The sequence below is a fragment of the Lonchura striata genome, chromosome 25, assembly GCF_046129695.1.
Source record: "Lonchura striata isolate bLonStr1 chromosome 25, bLonStr1.mat, whole genome shotgun sequence".
In the NCBI taxonomy this organism is placed as follows: Eukaryota; Metazoa; Chordata; class Aves; order Passeriformes; family Estrildidae; genus Lonchura; species Lonchura striata.
Window position 1 is genome coordinate 3,116,384 of NC_134627.1, and position 25,125 is coordinate 3,141,508.

The following is a 25,125-nucleotide window of genomic DNA, read 5'->3' on the forward strand; positions in this document are numbered from 1 at the left end:
AGGGTGGTCAGGCCCTGGCACAGGGTGCCCAGAGCAGCTGTGGTGCCCCTGGATCCCTGTCAGTGCCCAAGGCCAGGCTGGACAGGGCTGGAGCAGCCTGGGACGGTGGGGGGTGTCCCTGCCATGGCAGGGGTGGCACTGGGTGGGCTTTGTCCAACCCAAACCAGTCTGTGACCCTGTTGCTGCATCCGAGGAAGAAGCTGAGCTGGACCAGGTGCTCTTTGAAAGGTCCCTGGCAGGGACAGGCAGGGCTGCTGCCCCCCAGCTGACAGCACCTCTCACTTCTGTCCCCACCCCTGAGAGCTCAGCCACATCCCCTCCTCTCCCCCTCAGCTGGGGAGCTGCCTGGGACAGTTCTGCTTTTCTCTGCAGACTGGGAATGTCAAAGGCTCCCTGCTCCTCAGTGCCACACAATGACACCAGTCCCATCCTCGATCCACTCATTAATTTTGAAGGCAGCAGGGAAAAGACACGAGCACAGTTCAAAAATGTGAATAATCCCCACGATCAGATGGGCTGGGCTTTGATGTGTCCTCCTTTGCAGACGATGCTGTTTATTTTTAACTGCTCCACTTACAGGTTAGTGAGACATCAGGATAAATACGCCCTGGGAGCCTGGCAGGGCTGTCTGGAGATGTGTCACAGTGGGATTGGGAAAGCTGAATCTCCAACGTGCTCACTCATTTCTCTCCATCTGTCAGAAGAGTTTCAGAGCTCTGGGTGATATTTTACCTTGTCAGCTGGGGGTGCGTGGAGATGCTGAGGCAAGTCCACACATGAGGCTTTGCTCGAGTCCCTGCAGCCGAAGGAATCTTAAAATATTCTCCATAAATTCAAAGTTCAGTTTGCTCATTACAGGGAGGATGGTTCAAATCTAATCTTTAAGTGCTTTCCCGCTGACAGAAATGGTGGTGAGAGATTTTCAGTGTCTCAATGCTTCAACACTTCTTTCCTAACTTGTTTAGAATTTTTATGACAGTTTCTTAGTGACCGTTTTTAAAGAAAATTAAAACTTTCTGATCTTTTAAGTGCTGAAATTTAGGACAGGCTTTTACGAGGCAGCAAATCAAGAGTGTGTTGAGCCCTGCTGACAAGTTATTTGGTAGTAAATACAACAGTTACCCCAAAATACACCCTGGCACAACAGAGGGGAAATGAATCTCATGGTGCCTATAGGTGCTCTAATAAGGCTTGACAATCCTGGTTCCTGCACAGAATCCCACATTAACACAGAGAAATGATTTTCACTGAAATACTCTACTGACATTTCAGGGATCTGAAACGATACCTACCCTTACTGGGAGGCTGAAACTTGAAAAAAAAGAATATCATGGGCTGTTTCTTTGCAGAATATTGGGGCTTTGTAAGAAAGGTTCACCAGAACTCCTGCATTCTCCAGGGGACTGTTGGGAAAGAGTCCAAAGTGCTGCTCTCACCCCAATTTATCCAGTTCCTTGAAGTTTTTACCATAAAATCCCCATTTCCAAAGCACCACTGAAAACAATAATTTCTGTGCAATAAAGAGATTTGGGGTTGCAGAGACCCAGTGCTGTCAACACCCAGGAAGACGAGGGGGAAATGGTTTTGGTTTTGTTCACGAAGCTGGGAAACCAAGATATCACCTGTGGGTGTGCCCTGTGCTGAATGTGGCACAGAGAGAACAGAATCCACCGGAGAAACTGGAGATTTTTATCCACTGGGAGTTTTTAATTCACCACTTGGCTTCAGTTTTGTGGGAATGTCTTTTAATCTGGGCTCTGGGACAGCTGAGATGTGAGCCAGGTTATGGAGCTGGGCTGGGGAGGGTCAGGCTGGATCTCAGGAAAGGTTCTTCCCCCAGAGGTGCTGGCACTGCCCAGGGACTGGGCACAGCCCCGAGGCTGCCAGAGCTCCAGGAGGGCTTGGACAGCGCTGCCAGGGATGCCCAGGGTGGGAGTGTTGGGGTGTCTGGGCAGGGCAGGAGCTGCACTGGATGATCCCTGTGTATTCCTTCAAACTCAGAGAATTTTGTGATTCTAGGATCTGCCCCTCCAGCCCCTCCTTCCAGCCTGTTCTGGGGCCCTTTCTCGTATTTTCCAGTGTAATGCCCCATGATCTCACTGAGAATCCCAATTTTATTGTGCCTCATCAATGCTCCAGTGTGCCTGATCCGTGCCAGTTTAGAAAGGTGGCATTTCAGAAGCAGGGGATGAAGGAATTTGGAGAGAAGAGAGGCAAAATTAATTTATAACCTCTCCTTGTTTCCTGCTTTTTGGGCTCATTGGTGAAAATATTCATTAAAATCCCATTGAAAAAAAGATTTATTGAACTAAGCCTGACCAGGATTGTGGATTTCAACCATGGTTCCTCACTGGTGGGAAAAACTGAGCCCAGGGACCTCCTGGGGCGGGCAGTTTGTGCTTCAGTGGCTCTGCCTTGATCCCAAGGAGCTCAACCACGTCCCCCTCCTTGGCTTTCCCACGGGTGTGCTGGGCCCTGTTTGGAAATGCTGCATGCCCAGCACAGGGAGGTGGAGCCCAGGATTCCAGAACACCTGAGAACGCTTGGGGTAAACCTTCCCCTTCCTCTCTATCCTCCTTGGCCCTTCTGAGCTCCCGGATGGGAACCTTTCCCTCATCACCCCTTGTGATGGAACACGCCAAAAACTACAAAAAAATATAAACAAACGAGAGAAAAACGAGAAACACAAATGAATAAACGAGAGCCATCGGGGTTGGGGGCTGGCACGCCGGAGCCCCTCGCTGGGCAGCAGGACAATCCTGGTGCCCCCAGCGCCCCGGGGGCCGTGCCAGCCCTGCCCAGCCCGGCTGCCCCGGTACCTTTGTCCAGGACGGGCCCGAAGATGGCCAGGCTGTCGTCGATGGTGGTGCAGTTCCAGCGGCGGCCCCGGAACTGGTGCTGGCACTCCTGGATGCCCAGCTTCACCCCCTCGGCCACGCTGGGCATGATCTCGATGTAGTTGCGGCAGAAGCGGAGCTGCTTGGGGACCAGGCCGGGGATGGAGCCGCAGAGGAGGGGCTGGGAGCCCAGGGAGCTGTACTGCTGGCCCAGGGCCAGGGACCTGCAGGGATGGGCACAGGGACAGGGGCAGGTCAGGGCTGGGAGCGTCCCCGTGCCAGCCCCTGCCACCCCAACCCTGCCCCCGCCGTCCCCAGGCGCTGGGAAATGGATTTGTAGGGAATTCTCAGCAGGCTCACACAGTGTGAGCATCCCTGTGCAGACCCTGAGGTAAGAAATGCTGGCTCAGAAATGCCCTGGAGCAGGACAGACACTGCTGAGAGAGAAATGGAGCCAGAAACAAGTTTCAAAGGATGGCCTTGCAAATAACACCAGATACTTTGGAGAAACACAACTAGGAAAGATGCATTACAGCAGGACCCACAAGAGGTAATTTTAGATTATTTGCTTTAGGGCATTTACAGCATGGGGTGGCAAAACTGATGGGCCAAGGAACACTTATAGTGTATTGTAATTAGGAAATAGTTGGATCCTAATTATAATAGCGTAAATTGTAACATCTGTATTGTCTCACCATTCACATGAGACTGAAAATGGGATAAAAGTTCTTAAAGCATCTCTCAGTTGCCCCATCTCTGGGTCAGAAAAGGGCTTGATCCAACACAGGGGGAGTTTGATGAGCTCAGGGGGACAAAGCTCTGGAAGCCAGGGATTCCTGAGCACAGAAGTGCTGCTGGTGGCCCTGCTGTGGGAAGGGCTTTCCCAGCTGGGACACCCCAGAGGGACCCAGCTCTGCACGGAGCCATCCTGGGGCTCCAGAGCACCTGGGAGCTGCCCAGGGGCTGGAGGGTCTGACAGGACCTGCCAGGGGCTGGAGCCAGGGCAGCAACACCTGGAGCCCGGGGGATTCCCTGGGGTCTCTCAGCTGCCAGGAGAACTGAGATGAGAGTTCTCAGCCGTGGCCAAGGGGAAAGTTCAGCAGCAGAGGGATCAGCATTCCTGCACGGGGCTGCTCTGGGTCCGAGGTGTCAGTGCTCGGTTCCAGGCTGGCTGGACACCCGGGCAGGTGGCCCTGGCACAGACTGAGCCACCACAGTCCCACCTGCAGGGACGCCAGGCTCAGGGAGCAGCTGAGCTGGGGAAGGAGCACCACAGGCTTGAGAGGATCCTTCCTACTGCTCCAAGGAGCTGCCAGGGGCCCAGCATCAGACTGTGGCAATAGTGGGTCAAACTGCTTATTTGGCCAGAAATTGCTACTGAAGGGTTGTCAGAATCTGTGCTATTGATGATTCTGAGATTGTAGAAAGTCTCTGTCTGTCAGCCCCATTTCCAAAGCAGAAGCCATAATTGTTCTGTGCTGGTTTCCAGGTTGTTTATTCTGTTGATCTCTCACATGTTCTGCTGCCCTGCCCAGCTCTGTCCTGCAGGGCAGCGTGTGGGGCTCTGCCCTCAGTGGGATGTGACAAACATTAAATACCAGAAACTCCCTGGGCTGGATTTACAATAACGTGCCAATATCTGTCACCTACGTTGGACAGTGTGTCCCCAGCCTGAACCAACAGAAAAATGCCAACACCACAGTGAGACATGGAGGGCATGAAGAAGGAGAAAAAGGACAAGGCACACCCAATTTCCTCCATCTTGTCCCCTTTGATCCCCTAATCTAGAATCCTAAAATTTTACTTTTGCACCTGTGCCACACTTAATTATTACTGATATCAAACACTCAGAGCTGGTAATTCATCCTGTAAGATTGAAAACTCTTTTCCATGGACAGAGATCACAGCCAGTGTCTCTGGGGCTCTGTCCAGGGGGGTTCCTGACCCCTGCCAGGGTCCCAGACTTGCCAGGGCAGCCAGAGGGAAGCCCTGGGTTCCCACAAAGGGTGAAGACACAGGGCCTGAGGAGGCACAGGACCCTGGTGTCCCTGCAGAAGGTGGTTCAGAAGCCTGTGAGCAGCAGCTCTGTGACCGCCCCAAACGCAGAGCACAGACCTCATTGTGCAGCCACCACTGTGGGCAAATCAAAGGAGTTTTGACTGAGCATCTTCCCAGCCCATGGGGGGATTGCTGGGGTGTCCTGAGCAGGGCCAGCAGGGCCTGGATGATCCTTGTTGGGTCTCTCCCAGCTCAGGAGATTCTCTGAGCCCTTGATTCTGTTTCTCTTGGACTGGGAGAGGCAAGAGCTGGGTGAGGCCCCAGCAGGGCAGGATCTCCTGCCTGTCCCTGCAGGTTTTGGTCCAGCAGCACTCCCAGCTCTTGCTCTGCACTCTTTGCTGGTTGCCCCCAGCCTCTGCAGGTGCCTGGGGCTGCTCTTTCCCAGCTCCCTTGGTTGGAGTTCATCCCATTCCTGTCACATTCCAACCACTTCCCCCACTGCATTTGTGTTTCTCCCTCAAGCTCCTGGAGACTGTGTGGAATAAAACAATCATTTGTAGTCCTTGGTTGATCCAGGCTGGGAGAGCCCTCAGGGGCAGGGCCATTTCTGGGTCACATTTGGTTTCTCAGGGCCTTGTCCTTCCACAGTTTGAGCTCCTCCAAGGACAGAGATGCCATAGGACACGTGGGGGGACTGTCCTCACCCAGAGCTGCTCTTCCAGCCTGGAGGCTGAGCTGGCATCAGTTGATTTAATGACACATGAATGATTTTAAGCATGTAAAGGGAATCCTGCTCAGCAGAAATGTGTCTGCTGGAGACACTGACTGGGGGACCTGACTCCCACCCCTGCCCAGTGCTGGCCTCTGCCACAGCTCCTGCTCCTCCTGCCCCCCTCTTCCCCTGGGCCACCTGCCTGAGGCTTCAGGCAACCTTTGGGCTCCACATCTTCTCCCACTCCTGGATGGGACACGTGGGGGCAGCCAGATGTGGCTGGGAGGCAGCAGCACCGTGGGCAGTGCCCGGGGCTGGGCCCAGAGCTCTCTGTGCTCCCAGCTCCCTCCCATCCCCTGGGAGGGGGCTCAGCCCTGCTGGGACTGCTGAGCTCCGAGGAGCAGACCCTGCCCCAGTGGTGCAGTGAGCAGGCAGCGCCTCTCTCCAGCCATCACCTCATTTTCATTCTCATTTTCCTTCTCGTGGCAGTGAACCTGTGATTCCCTTAATTATAAAATCTCCATTCCTCTTGCCCCATCATCCAGGTCTCCCCAGGAGTGCAGGGAAGACACAGAAGTCAGGAGCTGTGCCTGAGGGGTCCCTTGGCCAATGGTTTCCTCAGAGTGGCTGAGATGTGAAGATGAAATAAAACCTCTTTGAAATCCAGATCTGGGATCCCAGGGGCAAATCTTATGTCTTACACAAGATGTTAAATCCAAAATCTCAATCACCAGAGTCAAATATAAATCAGAGGAGTTAAATCTTCATCACAGGAGCTCATGGGGACGAAGGAAGAACATAAGGAGAGGAAGTGACACAGGGTGAATTTGAGAGATGGAGGAAAACCACAATTTTTAAGGCACAAACACAACCCCAAGGCTGGCAGCTGAAGGACTGACAGACCCCATCTCCCTCTCCTGCCCTGTGTCCCTCCTGGCTGCCACGTTGCTGTGGCTGCCATGGTGAGGGGTGGGTGTGCACAGAGAGCTTTGTGTCTGTGGGCCAGCAGGGCACAGAGGGGCTGGCTTTGTGGGGCAGCAGGGCACGGCACGAGGAGCTGAGGCAAGCACAGGCACACAGCAAACCCCTCTGCCCTTCCTCTGCTCAATCCCTCCAGCCCCTCAGGGTCCTGCCCAGGCCAGGGCTCCTTTTGTCCCCCCGGTGGTGCCAGGCACAGCAGGGCTCTGGGTCCAGCCGAGGGGAGCTGACTGTGCTCCCATGCTCTGGGTGAGCCCTTCCAGCCCTGGCAGTGAAAGTTTCTGTGCAGCTCCTCCTTCTGTGGCTGCTCCTGGGCTCCCTCCACCCTTGGAGAGCTGCCTCTTACACTCCCCAGCCTGGAAGGAGCTGTGCCTATTGGCCCTGCTGGGAAATAATTAGCATTGCCTCTATGATTTTAGAAGGTTGATCAATTGCTTTATTGTACTATACTATATTACACTATTAGGAAACGTTATTGCTCTTGCAGACAGTCTGATCCAGACAGACCAGATTAATTGAAATTGGTTAACCAATTAAATCAATTGGTTAATTGAAATCAATTAACCAATTGATTTCAATTGGTTAATTGAAATCTAAATGCTACCACTACTGGCCAATTAAGAAATCACTCTTTGGTAAACAAATCTCTATAACACATTCCACACGTGCACAACAACAAGTGCAGCAAGTGAAGATAAAAATTTGTTTCTAATTTTTTTCTCTGAGCTTTCTTACAGCTTCTGACAGCTTCCCAGGAAAGTCCTGGGAGAGCTCTCTCTGCTCAGGGAATATGTGAGTACCACACGTGCCCACACCCAATTCCTCCTCCCTGCAGAGCTGCCACAAACTCATCTTCCCTTTGGCTGGAAGGGCCCCCGGTAGCCCGAGAGATGAGACCCAGCAGTGTTTGGGAACAGCAGGTCAGAACTGCTCCTGGGCTCATGAAAAGCAGCATTTAGGGCAGGTTTCCTGCCAGGGAGTTCAAAAGGTTCTGGGACATTTCCTCCTTCCTCTCTGGAGGCAGCAGTGCTGGGGGCACTCAGGGCTGCACCCACTGTGTGCCAGGAGCTGCTCAGGGCAGCTGGGATTTACCAGCCAGAACCAACCCTGGGAGCTGTGGGAGAGGTTTGACAGCGACTTCTGTGAGCCAGAGGGAAGTTTGATAAGAGGATCCATGCTCACCCCTGAAAGAATTTCCTACCAAGGTCATTGACAAAGAAACCAAGGAAGAAAGAAGGATAAATAAGAGCAACTGCAACTGCCTATTGCAATTATCACTTTGTTTGCCGTTCCTGACCAATGAGTAAACTAATGAGCTTTGTAAGAATATAAAATATGTATATTTGTATAAATATAAAATATGTATAAAATAGAAAATATTACATATGTTATCTAAAATATAATATATGTATAAAAAGCATCCATGCTATAATAAAAACAGTTTGAACTTCTGGAAAGGGAGCGTGTTCTTTGTGCTGTCTCTGTCTCAACCACGACACCCCTCCATGAGCTGGGCTCCATGGGGGTGCTGCCTGCAGCTCCTGGGAAGGTTTTGTCTGTCCTGTGCTGGGTGAGCAGGTGGCTCTGGGCTGGCCCTTGGGGTGTGCTCAGGTGTGCTTTTACAGGCTCCTGGTGAGAGAAAAGCAAAGGGCCAGGAGGGGACCCCTGGGGAACAATCTGCTGGGCCACCCCTTTCTCTTTCTTCTCAATCCCATAACCTGGTGCTGTCTGTGCTGAATCCCGGGAGCTCTTGGGGTCCTGGGGATGAACAGGACTCTGCCCAGCCCTGGGTAATATTGGCATTTGTGAGCTCCAGCCCCTGTGGCTGCCTGAGCTTGGTGCTGCAGCTTTTCACTGGAAACACTGGGAGAACCTCCCTGGGATGTCCTGCTCTGGGAGGAATCTTTGCTTCTTTTTTTGCCAGGGATTAAATGTATGAGGTGGTATTTCTTGTTCAGACTCAGATATTTATTAGTTCTTATCTCTGTCACAGTCTCACAAACCCTGAATTCTACAGCACTTCACCCTAACAAGCTAAAAATGGAGCCCTGTCTTTCTCTCTGCAAGGCCTTTTAAGGATAAAATGTCCAATTAAGAAATGATACCTCAATTATTTTTATTTTTAACCCAATACCAACCACCTGTGTCTGCAATGTGGACTTTTTTATCCAATTACACAAAACCACCCAAAACCATGGAGAAGAAGGTGAAGAAGAAGAAGAAGGTGAAGAAGAAGAAGAAGGTGAAGAAAAGAATAAGAATAAGAATAAGAATAAGAATAAGAAGAAGAAGAAGAAGAAGAAGAAGAAGGACCAGCCTCCACTCTAAAACCTCCATCTTGCTTTATATCTATTACTGTATTCTAAACCCTTAAACTCTAAGTTTTCCACCATGTGATATCATACACTTCTATTCAAAGTCCACACCCACAATCCCAGTTCTGTCATTCCATTTTGGAAGCTTCTCCACGGTCTCAGGTCAGTGCAGTGTTCTCCTGGGGGTCAGTGCCTGTCCCACAGAAAGTCTGAAATTCTCAGCAGCCAGGGTTCCAGCAGTGCTCTGGGAATGTTTTCTGGCTCTGAACCCGGCAGCTGGAAGCAGATGAATTTGGAGAACTCTTTTTTGCCCTCCCCATACCAGGACAGCTCCAGTCCCATGGCAGGAGAGCTCTGGGCTGTCACTGAGGGCACATCTTGCCCCCTGGAGCACTCCCTGCACTGCAGCTCTTCCTCTCCCCTCCCGAGGGATCTCCCACATCCATGGGGACAAGCTGCAGGGATCCTGGGCCCCTCTGTGCCACCTGTCCTGACAAGGCACGTGGAGGGATGGAGGGAGGCAGGGAGAGACTCTCCCTGTGGATAGACTGGCAGAGGATGGAATATTTTCACTCTGAGTGTCTAATCCCACTCTAAACCCACCTTTCTAACAATTTAGCCCAAAAAATTGTTATAATGATTTACATTTTCCTCACTAGAGCCTCCAGCACACCTGGAGGTGCATGAGGAGCTCCATGAGTGCTGCTGGTCGTGGTGGCTCCTGCTCTTCCTGAGCTCCTCCACAGCCCTTGAGAGCTCCCAGGAACTCCAATGAAGCTCTTTGAAACCACAATTGCAAAATCCCAGAATGGTTTGGGTTGAAAGGGACCTTAAAGCCCACCCTGTGCCACCCTCTGCCATGGCAGGGACACCTCCCACTGTCCCAGGCTGCTCCAGCCCTGTCCAGCCTGGCTTGGGCACTTCCAGGGATCCAGGGGCACCACAGCTGCTCTGGGCAGGAGCTGTTTGCTCCCCCAGCAGCTCAGGTCCCTGCACACAGAGTTACAAACGTGGTCCTGCTTGGTTCCCTGACACCAACCAAAGCCTCAGATTGATCCCCGAGGTTCTCCCACAGCACTGGGGAACCAGCAGGGCAAAGCAGCTCACAGCTGGGGCCTTGTTTTGGGAAAACCTGTCTCTGCCTGGAGGGGGGTTTGTTGCACAGCTTTGAGATGTATTTGGTGTTTTCCAGGTCTGGTCAATGTTTCTGCTCCGAGCAGTGGCACTGGTGCATCCTGGCCTGGGGACACACCTTGGGAGCAGCAGTTTCCATCCCGGCTCCCTCTCTGTCTCACACCTGCTGCAATATTCACCTATTTGAATTCTGCTACTGTGCTGACTGCAGCCCTTTGAGGGCAGGGGAGCACACAGATTCTTGGGTTTGCCTGAAGATCAAGGGCAGCAGCAGGGAGAGTTTTGCAAGTCTAAGCATGCAATGGATGTTCACATCTGAGGGGGGAAATGTCAGGTCTTGACTGAATGTGGAGAACAGACAAAACCTGACAGAATTCCAATGAGCAGAGGGACTGGATAGCAGCTTTTCACTCAGGAATCACTCTCTGAGCGTGTCTGGGGCTTGGAGCTTTTCCATAGAGGGAACACCTGTGTCACCACAGAGTCCCCACCCAGCTCTGCAGTCCTTGGGGGGTCAGTGAAACACACAAAAAGTTCATTTTTTAAAAGGCGGTTCAGCTGCCTGAGCACTGGAGGCTGATGGCCCAGCCAAGGGTGAGGGCCAGGGCAGGAATGGGTTTGAATCTTTAACTGAGCTGGAAAATGTCCACAGATTTTACAGCCCAGGGTGACCCCCTTGAAGCAGAGAGCTCTTTTGTGTGCTCGGAAATGACCTCGTTAAAGAGTGTGTATGAATTGTATGATCTGAACAACATTTGACACACACAAGGCCAGATTCTGTCCCATTAAACTTCCCTCTTAATGTAGTCACTAAGGGCCATAATCCTTTTAAAAGGCAAAAATCCATCTAGAAATCACTCCCACACCTGTGGCTGCTTGGAAGGGATTTAATCATCACTCTGAGAGCTCTCCTCAGCTCAGAGGAGTTTAAATTCCTCTGGGTCCTGGGTGATTGTTGTTTATTGTCCACGCACACGGTGGTGCCTCTCCGTGACAGCGCACCTGGGAAGGGAAGCTGTGTGCAGTGGGTGGGGAAGGGGTTTGTGAGCAATGCTGGCATCACAAAAATGCCCTCGGGGTCACCTGAGGCTGGTGGGGCAGCAGGAGCTGGGGTGTGGGACCAGTGTGGGATCTGTGGGATCAGCTCCTGGGGAGCCTGGCTCAATGCTGGGCTCACAGAGGGGCCCAGGCTGCCCTGCCACCCTCAGCTGGGCATCTGCAGCTGCCAGAGGTGGTGTGGGGCTTTCTGCAAAGCTCCCACCAAACTGCTGAGATCTGCTGGGAAAAGCAAGGAGTGAGGCCACCCCAGAGCCCTGAGCTGGGCACTGATCCTGGCCCACAGCTCCAGCCCTGGGGCTGAGGCCAGGAATGTCCAGGGCACCCTCGGGGAGCAGAGACCAACCCCTGCAATGTCCCCAGGGTGGGGATCCTCTCCTGTGCCCCGGGGGATCAACCCTGGGGATGGTGGGATGGCAGGGAGGGATGGATGGATGGAGGGATGATGGATGGATGGATGGATGGATGCATGGATGGATGGATGATGGATGGAAAATGAATGGATGATGGATGGATGGACGGATGGATGATGGATGGATGATGAATGGATGATGGATGGATGGATGGATGGATGGATGGATGGATGGATGGATGCATGGATGGATGATGGATGGATGATGAATGGATGATGGATGGATGGATGGATGGATGCATGGATGGATGCATGGATGGATGGATGGATGGATAGATGGATGGATGGATGGATGGATGATGGATGGATGATGAATGGATGATGGATGGATGGATTAATGGATGATGGATGGATGGATGGATGCATGGATGGATGATGGATGGATGATGAATGGATGATGGATGGATGGATGGATGGATGGATGGATGGATGGATGCATGGATGGATGGATGGATGGATAGATGGATGGATGGATGGATGGATGATGGATGGATGATGAATGGATGATGGATGGATGGATTAATGGATGATGGATGGATGGATGGATAGATGGATGGATGGATGGATGATGGATGGATGATGAATGGATGATGGATGGATGGATGGATGGATAGATGATGGATGGATGGATGGATGTATGGATGATGGATGGATGGGTGGATGGATGGATGGATGGATGGATGGATAGATGATGGATGGATGGATGGATGATGGATGGATGGATGGATGGATGGATGGATGGATGGATGGAGGGATGGAAGGATGGATGACGGAGGGATGGCAGGGAGGGATGGCAGGGAGAGGCTCTCCCTGTGGACAGGCTGGCAGAGGAAGGTTTATTTTCACTCTGAGTGTCTAATCCCACTGAGACCGAAAGGGAAGGAGGTTCAGGGCTGCAGTGATGCAGCAGAAAGGGAAAATCAGAACAGGGAAAATCCAGGAGGAAGCATCAAGGGCAGTGTTGGGAGGAGGCTGCCCTGCTCAGTGTGAGTGCTTGCACTCAGGGAATAATAACCAGCATTTTATGCATTTCTCATTGTGCTCTCTCAATAATTAAAAAAAAAATTTGCCAAACAACACCCAGTAATGACAGATCATCCTCCCAAAGAGGAGCATCTGGTTGTGCTTTATCTTCTTCCTGTACTCTAAAAAAAGTCACTGTGGGATGGGGTTTCCCTGTTTTCCTTTAAAAATGTATCCAGATCCTTCAGATTTAATGAAATTTAGGTGCAAAGAGGGGAGAACATCACTCAAACCCCAAGCATTTGTTCAGGGCTCGTGTCACCAGGTTGTTTCTTTACTGAAAGCAGGAATCACATGTGCTTGCTAGGGGCAGATTTTTGTGTCTAAACCCCAAATGTGTTTTCTCCAATCTCCCAGTGATCTACCCAATAATTGGTGCCACTTTTGCCCTCTCCAAGTCCTGAGTGCTGCTGACAGTGCTGCTCATGTGGCAGAAGGGTGCTCCAAAACCCCCAAATCCATCTGCTGGGCTGAGTCTCACACGTTGAGCACCCCCAGGACCTCCTGCCCAGAGCACACCAGGGTGGGGATGAGCCCAGGGCAGAGAGGGAGGAACCCCACTGTGCCAAGGACACGACACCAGGGAGATGTCCTGGGGTTTCAGGAGTTCTGGGTCTCCTGAGGGTTTGGGAACTGTTGGAATCTGGGGAGCTCAGAAATTCCTGTAGAAAGGGCAAGAGGAGTGGGGATGCCAGAGGATCAGGTCCTTCAGGAATGTTCTCCTGCTGGTCTGCGGGGAGCAGGGACCTCTCTTCTCCCCCAGCACCGGGCAGGATGAGCTGAGTGAGGAGTGACCAGCTCCAAGGTGAGCTGCCTGCCAGGAAAAGCCATTGTGAGCCCCTGGTACCGAGCAAAGCCCAGGGAATGCTGGCAGAGGAGCCTGGTGAGGTGTCTGGGGGTGTGAGCCACAGCCAGGGCACAAATGTCACCTCTCTGGTGTCGGAATCTGAGCTATTGATGATTCCAAAATTGCAAAAAGTCTCTGTGTGTCAGCCCCGCTGCCAAAGCAGAAGCCATAATTGGTCTGTGCTGGTTTCCAGGTTGTTTATTCTGTTTATCTCTCACATGTTCTGCTGCCCTGCCCAGCTCTGTCCTGCAGGGCAGCGTGTGGGGCTCTGCCCTCAGTGGGATGTGACAAACATTAAATACCAGAAACTCCCTGGGCTGGATTTACAAGAACGTGCCAATATCTGTCACCTACGTTGGACAGTGTGTCCCCAGCCTGAACCAACAGAAAAATGCCAACACCACAGTGAGACATGGAGGGCATGAAGAAGGAGAAAAAGGACAAGGCACACCCAATTTCCTCCATCTTGTCCCCTTTGGACCCCTAATCTAGAATCCTAAAATTTTACTTTTGTACCTGTGCCACACTTAATTGTTACTGATATCAAACACTCAGAGCTGGTAATTGATCCTGTAAGATTGAAAACTGTTTTCCATGGACAGAGATCACAGCCAGTGTCTCTGGGGCTCTGTCCAGGGGGGTTCCTGACCCCTGCCAGGGTCCCAGGGCAGGCAGAGGGAAGCTCTGGATTCCCACAGGGAACCGGGGGCTTTCTCCACTGGAGGTTGGTCTGCCCTGCCTGTGAGCTGAGGGCTCCTGCTCACCTCTTGTTCCCTCTCTTGGGTTCAGGACCCATCTTCTGTAAGAAGAACTTTCTGCCCTGTTAGAGTTCTAGATACTAAAAATTTTAGACTTTCTATGCTAAAAAACTCTAACTCCCAAGAAAACACTACATTTAACCTAAAGCTGTGGAAAAGGCTTCCAAAATTAATCAATAACAGTAAAATTACAGTGTAGTTAATTTAAAAGTGTAGTATCACATTTGTAATATCATATTATCATATAATATTATATCATATTTGATAATATTTGATATTTGTAATATCTATCATAATATAATATTTTGTAATATCATAAAGTAAAAAACTTAGAGTTTAAGGTTTTAAAATATAGTAATATATATGACACAAAATAGAAGTTTTAAAACAAAAACTATTCCTTCTTCTTTAGCTTTTTCTTCCTTTTTAATGAATTTAAGTAGTATTTTATAATTAGACAAAAAGATCCGCATTGTGGACTTCGAGAAATTAGGTATTATGTTAAAAATAAAAATAATTTAAGTGTCATTTCTCAATTAGATAGTTTAACCTTAAAAAACGTTATAACAAAAAATAGTTAACCATTTTATACCTTATTAATAAAATACTATGATACTTGCTACCTATGAAACTATAATATGGATTTTTAAAAAATAGACATCGAAACCTAAACACAAAATGTCATCTCAAAATCTTCAACAACAACAAAAAAAAACAACCCCAAAAAAGCCCCAATATAAATAAATAAATAAATAAATAAACAAACAGATAAAACCCTAAAACTCAACATTTATTGGTGCTCTGTGTGAGGACCGAACTCAGGACCTTCAGAATTTGAGACTCCCAAATCTCCAGTGAGATCCCCCAGATCTGGGCTGGCCCTTGGCCTGTGGGGCTCCCGGACTTGGTGAGCCATTCCTGGGGCCTGGGCAGAGCAAACGCTGCTCTGGGAATCCCTGAGCTCTGGAAGAGGCAGGAAGGGAGACCCCGGAATTCCCGGAGCACAGCACCCTGGGATGCCCCTCTGCTCCTCCTGGAGCAGGCAGAGCCTAAAACCCACCTGAGCAGAGGGAGCTGAGCTCTCCCTCAAAGCCCTGGGCAGTTTTGGGGCTGAGAAGAGCAAGTGCAGAAAAGGAGGTGAAGGTGTGGGTGCAAGGGGTGTGTTCATCACCGCGGTGAAAGCGATTCCTCCCTCCCAGGGTTAACCCCCCTCACATTTGCTGTTTCTGGTCCCACAGCCATTCCTGATCCACACAAATCCAAACTCACCAGCTCTCCATGCCACTGGGGTGCTGCCCAAAAGTGCCCCCTCCGCCTGGCTGTGCTGAGCAATTCCCACTGCAGCTTCCCCAGCGAGTGCCCAGCCAGACCTCCCCTGCTCCACTAACAGCTCTTCCAAACCTCTGATTAAATGATGTGAATTTTCTGGGGTCATTTGTCTCCTCTCACAATCTTCACCCACAGCTCCTGTGAGTGAATGGGCTGAAGGTGCCCAGTTTGAACCCAAAGCAGTTTGAGGCCTCTCGTGATGGGTCAGTGGGGGCTCAGCACATCCAGGGGCCTCACTGGTGCTGGTGGCACCAGGCTGGGAATGCTGTAGGATGTGTAGGAAAGGGACATTGTCCAGGAGATGTGACCATGTGCTCGGGGTTGAGGGGCTGAGGGGTCCCAGGAGAGGAAGGCAGGGTCGGTGGGCAGGAAAGGAGGTTGAAGGGGTCCAACAACAGCCCACAACCACTTGCAGGGCGGTTTCAGATGTGGCAGAGCTAAACTCTTCCCAGATGATGGGAAAGAACTGGAAGTGCACCTGGAAATGTAGGATGGGCATGAAGAAAAATTCCCTTTGCAGGTGCCCAGCAGAGAGGGGGATCTCATCCGTGGGGGTTTGGGTTGGACACAGCCCCCGCTGCCCTGGGATGGTGCTGGAATGTCTCTGCCCGGGGAGGTTGGACTGTCCAGGTGGATGTGTATCCATTGCCATCTGTCAGAGCTGGGGCAGGTCTCTGCTTTCTTTGGGCAGTTTTCTTTATCTCTCCCACAACCAATCCTCCCTCCAGGAGATCTCTGCTGTTCATGGCCACTGAGTGTCCCTGCATGGCTGAGAAAATTCCATCATCCATGGGGAGATGCTGCACCCAGGGGAGGAGCCGAGCATTCCTACCTGGATCCAATCTGACCTTGGAACAGCACAGCAGCCTTTGCCCCCTGCATTCCCAGAGGAGCAGCTTTCTTCCCCCTGCATTCCCAGAGGAGCCCAGGCCCATCTCCCCCAGCCCTGGAGCTCCAGAGGAAAACTCCCCCCTTGTGCAGGATCCTGCTCCAGCAGAAGCACAGCTGGCACTGCAGGAGGGCTGAGCCCCCCTGGGATGGGGCTGAGACACCTCCCTGACCCACAGGGGGTCAGTTGTATTCTGACTCTGTCAGCGGCTTGTTTTCTTTTTTTGTACTATTACATTTGTATTTTTAACTTTCCTAGTAAAGAACTGTTATTCCTATTCCCATATCTTTGCCTGAGAGCCCCTTAATTTCAAGATTACATTAATATGGAGGGAGGGAGTTTACATTTTCCATTTCAAGGGAGGCTCCTGTCTTCCTCAGCAGACACCTGGCTTTTCAATCACAAGGGAAAGGAGCAATCTGCATTTCAGCAGGGAGAAAACAGCCCCACGCTCAGGGGACACAGAGCTTTCTCACCCTGGCCTGTTTCACATCCTGTGTGCTCTGAGGGGCTGCAGTTGGCTCTGTCACCTGGGAGAAGCACTTTCCTTCAGACAGGAGCACAGAAAATCCACGTCCAGCTCTGAAATGGTCAATGGCTCAGGTACCCTGAGAGTGCTGAGCTGCAGTGACACCCCTGGGTGCTGCTCTGCCTGGCTGGGACAGTGAGGGCTGCGGGCCCTGGGAGGGATCAGAAGTTTAACTTCTTTGATGTGGAAGATTTTAGAGAAATGCAGATATTGGCGGTGCAAACAGGTGCAGACCAAGGGCAGAAGGGTCTTAGTGAGGTGAAGGTTTGTTGGGGAGGTGAGATGGGTGCCAGGAGCTGTGGGGTGCACCAGGGTTTCAGAGAACAGAGATTTCTGTAGCTTTCCCCCTGAGCTGACCCTGAGCTGAAGGGATCTCCTGTCCCCCTGTCACTGGGCAGGGCTCACTGATCCCCTTTAAACTCCAGGGGCTGTGACCCAGAGAAAGTTCCCAGGAGCTGGCGGAGAGAGGGAGGCACTGAGGGGACTCAGGTGCTCTGGTCCATGGAGAGTTATTGTAGAGAGGAGCTGTCACACCCCAGAAAAGCTCCCCTGACCCCACAGAGAATTAGGGAAGGACTGAGATGAGCTCAGCTGAGCCTGCCCCTGGGTCCTGGACAGTGCAGTGCACATGGGCCTTAACTGGGCAAAGGATGACCAAGGACTGACCCCCAGAAGGTTTGTGGAGAGATTTGTGCCCCATGAACAGAAATAAATCTTGTTTTATTCCATTTTTTCCCTTGCCTCCTTTTGCCCTGTAGACATGGCAAGAGCTGCTCTCCTGCGTGTGCGCCCATCACCCACATCTCTGCTGCCATGATTTGGGAGCTTTGCAAAATAATGGAGGTGCAGGTGGCAGCTGGGCTGCAATACATGGAAATAGGAGAGGCTCTTACAAGACCTAGGTGTTCCACTGCCCCTGGGCTTGGGGTTGCTGAGTCAGAGTTTTGATGGTTTGGGAAGTCAAAGGGATTTTTGTTTGATCCAAGGGGTCACAGAACCACAGGATGGTTTGGCTTGGAAGGCACCTTAAAGATGATCTTGTTCCAACCCCCTGCCATGGGAAAGGATGTCACCCACTAGACCTGGTCCCCCAGGGCCCCTCAGCCTGTCTGAACACTGCCAGGGATGGAGCACCCTGCCTCCACTGAATGGGTGCGGAGTGCTTCCAGGGAGGAGCAAAGGGAGCAGAGATGGAGCTGCAGGTCTGAGCCCTTCTGAGAGGGTGAATTGTTACCCTGACCTTGCTGCATCCAAGCCCTTGTGGCTGGAAATCAGCTGAGCTTGGCTGAAGACATGCAGAGCTCCCAGGGGACACCTGAGCTGCAGAGCTCTCAGGTGTACAGGTGATCTCTTGTGCTGGAATTGTGTCTGGGACATGGGGAGCTCAGAAATTCCTGTGGAAAGGGCAAGAGGAGTGGGGATGCCAGAGGATCAGGTCCTTCAGGAATGTTCTCCTGCTGGTCTGTGGGAGCAGGGACCTCTCTTCTCCCCCAGTACCGGGCAGGATGAGCTGAGGGAGGAGTGACCAGCTCCAAGTTCAGCTGCCAGCCAGGAAAAGCCATTGTGAGCCCCTGGTACCGAGCAAAGCCCAGGGAATGCTGGCAGAGGAGCCTGGTGAGGTGTCTGGGGGTGTGAGCCACAGCCTGGGCACAAATGTCACCTCTCTGGTGTCAGAATCCGAGCTATTGATTATTCTGAGATTGTAGAAAGTCTCTGTGTGTCAGCCCCGCTGCCAAAGCAGAAGCCATCATTGGTCTGTGCTGGTTTCCAGGTTGTTTATTCTGTTTATCTCTCACATGTTCTGCTGCCCTGCCCAGCTCTGTCCTGCAGGGCAGCGTGTGGGGCTCTGCCCTCAGTGGGATGTGACAAACATTAAATACCAGAAACTCCCTGGGCAGGATTTACAATAACGTGCCAATATCTGTCACCTACGTTGGACAGTGTGTCCCCAGCCTGAACCAACAGAAAAATGCCAACACCACAGTGAGACATGGAGGGCATGAAGGGGGAGAAAAAGGACAAGGCACACCCAATTTCCTCCATCTTGTCCCCTTTGGATTCCTCATCTAGAATCCTAAAATTTTACTTTTGCACCCGTGCCACACTTAATTATTACTGATATCAAACACTCAGAGCTGGTAATTGATCCTGTGAGATTGAAAACTCTTTTCCATGGACAGAGATCACAGAAAGTGTCTCTGGGGGCTCTCAGAGCCCCCAGAGACACTGGCTGTGATCTCTGTCCATGGGTTCCTGAGCCCTGCCAGGGTCCCAGGGCAGCCAGAGGGAAGCCCTGTCCCACATCTGGGAGCAGGCAGGACGTGCCACAGCCCTGGGGTGCTGCAGGCTGAGCCTCTGCCCCTGCAGTGGCATCTCCAGGGGAATGCAGCCACCCCTCACATTCAGCAGAGGTAAATGAGACATCCAGGGCAGGAGTATGGGGTGGTGTTTATGGAATTGGATTCCTCAGCTCTGGGGAAGCCTACAGCTTCCCTCCTGGCTGTGTTCAGGGTGGTTCTGCCCTTCTGTTTCCTCCGTGGAGCCCTGGCTGGGGCTGTGCTGTCTCGCCCAGCTCAGGATGCTGCAGGCACTGCTGCAGGAGTGGTTTGAGCCTCCTCCTTGTTGTAAATGGGATGTTAAACACGGGCAGGGGACAAAGGAGCAACAGCAGCGAGCTGAGGCAGTGGCTTATGCTGACAGTTTGATCAGTCTATTGGAAAGACTTCTGAGAGATTATTTAGTTACAGTGGGAAGAGGGGAAGATTAAGACTTTGTGTCCAGCAGAAAAGGGTGGGACAATAGCTGGTGAGTGGGAATTCAGGCCAGGGGAGTGCAAAGGCACAAATCTCAAAGCAAAAGACCAATGCCCAACACTTGTTGCAGATTCTCTTACACTGAGTGTCCTCAAATCCAGCCTGTGCCTTTCTGAAAGGAGCTGTTGGAGCCAGGACAGGTGAATTGCTCAGCCTCGGGGTGCAGGGATCACACTCAGGGGTCACACTGCCCTGCCTGGCTTTGCAAGGGAGATTTTTTTCCTGCCCCTGTGCCCGTGAGAGGCAGAGCCCACTCAGTGGGTGTTGTGCTAGCAGAGGAGGATGGCACAGGAGCTGTTGTGTAGGGGGGGATCAATATTATCAACATTCCTGAATATATCAATATTCTCTAACTAAAGCTGAAGTCCTCCAGCAGCCTCTGGTAAAACCCTGAGGCCTGCAGGGCATGGGCAGGGCACAGGAGCTCTGCACACCATGAGTCCAAGGCGACTCTGTAATTACAAATAACTCTGTGCTAACTGCAGATCACACAGGGATCCCTCGAGCAGGGCTGGGGGAAGGCCAGAGGCTCCCCAGATGGGCTGTGCTGACCCCTCCAGTGCGAGGGCTCACGGTGCTGCAGGCTTCCTTGAACCCTCAGGCACTGAGGAAAATTCCTCTGTCCCCTGCTGATTTTTCCCCCACTGCTCTATTCCTTTGTGACCCAAACAAGCTTTGTAAAGAAACTGGCTTTAAACCTTTCCCAAGCGCTCTGTCTGCAGCTCACATCCACAGTCTGAAAACCCCAAAATCCTGGGGGCTGCTCCAACCCCCAGGTGAGGCTGGTCCCCTCCTGCCCTGCTGTGTCCATCCTCTTGGCACCTCTCTTACAGTCTCTCCTGGGATTTGACTCCTGATGGCTTAGGAGCAGAAACAAATTCTGCTCCAGAGCCCTCCTGCAGCTCAGGCTTCCTCACAACTCCAAGTTCAGTGTCCCTGGGCCAAATCTGGGTCATTTTATTGATCCCTCACAGGTTTCCTGCCCCCCCTTTGCCTCCCACCCATCCCCACCAGAGGTAATTTGCTCTGCAGACACGACCCTGGTTTGGCATTTCCAGAGCTGCTCCAGAGAACCGTGGGATCCCAGAATGGTTTGGGTGGAGAGGGACCCTGAAGCCCATCTCGTTCCATCCCTGCCATGGGAATGACTGTCCCAGGCTGCTCCAAGCCCTGTCCAACCCAACCTTGGACACTCCTAGTGATCCAGGGGCAGCCACAGCTGCCCTGGGCACCTGTGCCAGGGCCTCTCACCCTCACAGCAGGAGCAGGGAGCTCATCCTGCCCCTGTGCTGGGCACTGCTGAGGGCACATCTCGAGGTGCCCAGCTCTGGCCCCTCTCTTTGGGAAGGATGTTGGGATGCTCGAGTGCATCCAGAGGGGGCAGCGAGGCTGGAGAGGGGCTGGGGACACAAACCCTGTGAGGAACCCCTGAGGGAGCTGGGGGTGCTCAGCCTGGGCAAAAGGAGACTCAGGGGTGCCCTCAGCACTGTCTGCAGCTCCTGGAAGGTGCCTGTGGCCAGCTGGGGTTGGGCTCCTTCTCCAGGAGCTGACAGAGCCAGAGGTCACAGCCCCAAGCTGCACCCAGGGAAATAGAGGTTGGATATTAGGAAAAGGTTTTTACAGAAAGGTGATAAAGTTCTGGAATGGCTGCCCGGGGAGGTGGTGGTCACCATCCCTGGGTGTGTTTAACAAGGCTGGAGGTGGCACTGGGTGCCAGGGCTTGGTTGAGGTGGGTTGGGGCTGGGTTGGACTCCATGGTTTTGAAGGTCTTTTCCAACCCAGTGATTCTGTGATTCTGTGAATTGTGAATCCCTTCCCAATATCCAATCAAGCCATTCCTGCCACTCCATACCAGCTGCAGCCTGCGCTGCCCACTCTGCTCGCCCTCCTGCTCTCAGACTTTTCCTGGCTGGGCAAAGCCCTTTGAGGACATTCAGGGTCTCAGATCAGGACCTCGGTGGTCTCCTCTTGTTTCACAGAGCCCACGTGGAGCCAGGAGTGCTGCCTGAGCAGGGCCCTGGCTCCTGGGAGAGCTGTCCAGGCTCTGTCTGTGCTGGAACTCAGCACAGCCCTGCTGTGCTGCAGATCTCTGAAAGATCCATGGAATTTTTGTATTTTTTTTCCTGTCCAAGAAGCTCACATTCATTTCTCAGAGGCAGATGGAGATCCTTGGGCACAACAACTGACAAAGGGCTGTGGCAAAATTGGCAGAGAACAGGGGCAACCTGTGCTAAATCCCTGTGCGTTTTTATTTTTTGGAGTGAGGAGGGTCTTAACTAAAAGAAAATAAATGCCTGATCCTCAGGAATGTTCCTTGTTGCACAAATAAAACTCTTTGGTCACACAGTGTGACTCAGTGGCCAACAGCAGTTCTCCAAAAATGTCTTGGCTCTTGCCAGGGACCTGGCACCAAGAAGCACAAGAGGTGGTGAGTTGGGGCTCAAAGTCCTGGCAGTTAAAGAAATAATGAAATTCAGAGGCTTGTGTGGAGCACAGAAGGAAGATGAAGATATTGACTGGTTGTTAAATGAGTTGAGCACAGGAATTTCAATCACAGCATAATTAGGAGATAATCCCCTCCCCTCCCTGCCAGCAGCTGGCTTTGGAGGCAGAATGAGGAGCATGGAGCCCCAGACTGGTTTGGGTTGGAAAGGACTCCCAAGATCATCCTGTTCCACCCCTGCCATGGGCAGGGACACCTTCCACTGGACCAAGGCTCCAAGCCCCGTCCAGCCTGGCCTCAGACACCTCCATGAACCTCATGAAGCTCAAGAAAAGCAAATGCAAGGCCTTGAGCCAGGGTTGGGACAGCCCCATGCAGCAGGACAGGCTGGGGACTGACTCAATTGCAGAAAAGGACTTGAGGATCCTGATGGGCAACAGCTGGAACAGCTGGATGAGCTGTTGTGTCCATGCAGTAAAAAAGGTCACCTGCATCCTGAGGCTGCACTAGCAAGACTGGAAAATCGAGGGATGTGGTTTCCCCCTCTACTCAGCACCTGTGAGACCACAGGTGGATTCCCATGGCCAGGCTGGGGCTCCCTGGGGTGGGGACAGGGACACAGAGGTGGGAGTGCAGTGGAGACCAGCACGGTGCTCAGGGGGCTGCTCTGGGCAGGCTCTCGTGGTGAGAGACCAGCAGGTGACCCTGGAGACCAGATGAACCTAAATGATTGTTCTGTGGCACCGTGACTCAGTGAGCTGTGGCCCAGAGTGTGCCTGAGTGCTCAGAGATGGGGTTTTACTGCAAACCCTGCTCGTGCTGGGTCCTCCTCCAGCCAGCAGAGAACAGGCACGCCTGGGAGCTCGCTTCCCATTTTTCCACAGGAAGTGCCTGAGCCTGGAGAGGCCCACCCACATCAGTGCCTCATCATCCACTGACACCGAGAGGTGGCTCAGGGAACCCCCTTTGGGTGTCCTTGTTCTGGTCACCTCCCTCCAGGCTCGTCTCTCAGGCTCCCCTTGTGCCAAACTGAGACCATTGACACATTTAGGCCAAGATCCAGTGCCCTGTGTCACCTCTTCCCCTCTGAGGAGGTTCTTGCACTGCACTCTGGACACCTGGGCTGGGCACTGGGAGTTTGATTATCCCAAATGGCCCTTCCTGACTTTCCACCCCCACTGGAGTGGGATGAGGCTGCAAGCACCAACCATGCAGGTGCTTCACTTTTTAAACAGGGAACCTTTTGAACAGATGAGCAGAAAGGCACCAGGCTGTTGGAAAAGCCATGGGGATGTTTCCCCCACGAGCTGGTACAGGAACACAGCCCTAAGTGATGCCTTGAGAAGCTGCCCTAGAACAGAGACTGGAGGAGAGAAAGAATAAAATAGGGATTTGTCAGGAGGCCTCAATGGATCCACCTTGGGCAGCACCAGAGCCCAGCCAGGGCTGCACCCCAGGTGACCCAAAATGGTCACAAAATGCCCCACAGGTCACGCGGTCTCTCACTTTTATCAGTTCTGCTCCATTTGCACACTGGAGTTCATTGTCCCATTCCAGCTTTAGCCCAGGCACTCCCATCCTGCTTGTTTTTCTCTCTCCAGCCCATGGGGTTTGTGCTCTTGGGCTGAGATTTGGATCATTTGTCCTTGGTCCCCAGCTGGAGAAGGAATTGTTTTGTCTCCCTGCTCAGTGCAGAACTCACAAATACAAAGCCCAGAGCCACCCACCAAAGCAGCACAGAACCTGAAAAATGCAAAAACTGAAACCTGAGGCCTCATCACCCACAGCAGTGCCTGTGAGAGCCTGGAACCAGCCTGGCACTCCCAGAACATTCCCGAGGAGCTGCTTTGGGAGCCTTTGTTGGCCTGTGCTCAGGTGGGGTGTGGCCCCAACAGAAATGAGGATGCTCAGGGAAGAGTCCCCAGCGGTGGGCTGGGTCTCGCTGTTGGTGGTACCACCCTCAGTACCCCCTGAACCCTCAAACACCTGGGCAGGTCAGTGAGGTGGGGTTGGCCCTTCTGGAAGCTTTTCTGCCTGGATAGGAGCAGATTCAGAGGATGAGGCTGGGAAAATTGGAGTTGGACGAGAGCATCAGGGGAGCACTCAGCCCTGCCTGGCAGTCCTGGGTGTTGTGGGGAGGTAAGAGCCCTAAAGAGCATGGGAATGCTCTCTGCAATGGCCTGTGGGGCTGGGAAACCTCTGCACAGCTGGTGGAGCAGCAAAGGAGCTTTAGGGTTGGAGCATCTGATGTACGAGAGGCTGGGAGAGCTGGGACTGTGCAGCCAGGAGAAAAACCCAAGCAGAGACCTCATCAGTGTGTGGAAATAAGTGGTTGAGGGAAGGGTGGAGAAGCTGCAACCAAACTCCTCTGACAGGCCAATGGGAACAAACTGAAAACCATGGAATTCTCTCTGAGCATGGGAAAACTGGTTCCTGTGAGGGTGGTACAACAGGTGGCCTGAGGAGATTTCATCCTTGGGAACACAGCCCAGGTGGACACAGCCTGGGGCACCCTGCTCTGTCTGACCCTGCTTTGAGCAGGGCTGAGCTCTGTGATCTCCAGAGGTCACTTCCAACCCCGACTAACCCTTGATTCTGTGGTTAAAATTCACTTCTTTGGCAATCCACACCATGGATTTGATGCTGAAGGACCCAAAGCATTTCTCTGGGGCTTTTAGGACAGATCTGCCTGAAACCATTCTGGGATCCACCACGTTACGAGGGCAGGACAGGGAGGTGTGGCAGGGTGGTGGGGAGGAGTGGAAAGAGAAGAAGGATGTGCTAGGTGAGATCAGTGCCATTGTCACAAAGACAAGGATTGTTGAAAACATCCCAACTTGCCTGCCTGAGCTTTCTGGGATATATGGGAGCTGGAATTGCCACGGCTCTGTCCAGAGCCAGTGTCACTGCTCAGGTGTTGGTTCCCTTAGCTTTTACAGAGATGGGCCAACTGAAAGGCATTTAAAAAGATTTTACATCATTATCAGTCTCAATGAAGAGTGAGACACAAGAGATGTAAAATTCAACACTAGTCTATTAGAAGCTAAATATT

General features: G+C 52.2%; 1 protein-coding gene across 1 annotated transcript in view; it reads right to left on the reverse strand.

The window, feature by feature from the left end:
- The window catches only part of WNT3 (Wnt family member 3), a 52,535-nt gene that overhangs the window by 9,544 nt on the left and 17,866 nt on the right, over positions 1 to 25,125 (reverse strand). The window contains exon 2 of the mRNA XM_021539883.3: positions 2,820 to 3,061. Within this exon, the coding sequence (XP_021395558.3) occupies positions 2,820 to 3,061 (242 nt within the window). The remainder of the gene's footprint in view (positions 1 to 2,819; positions 3,062 to 25,125) is intronic.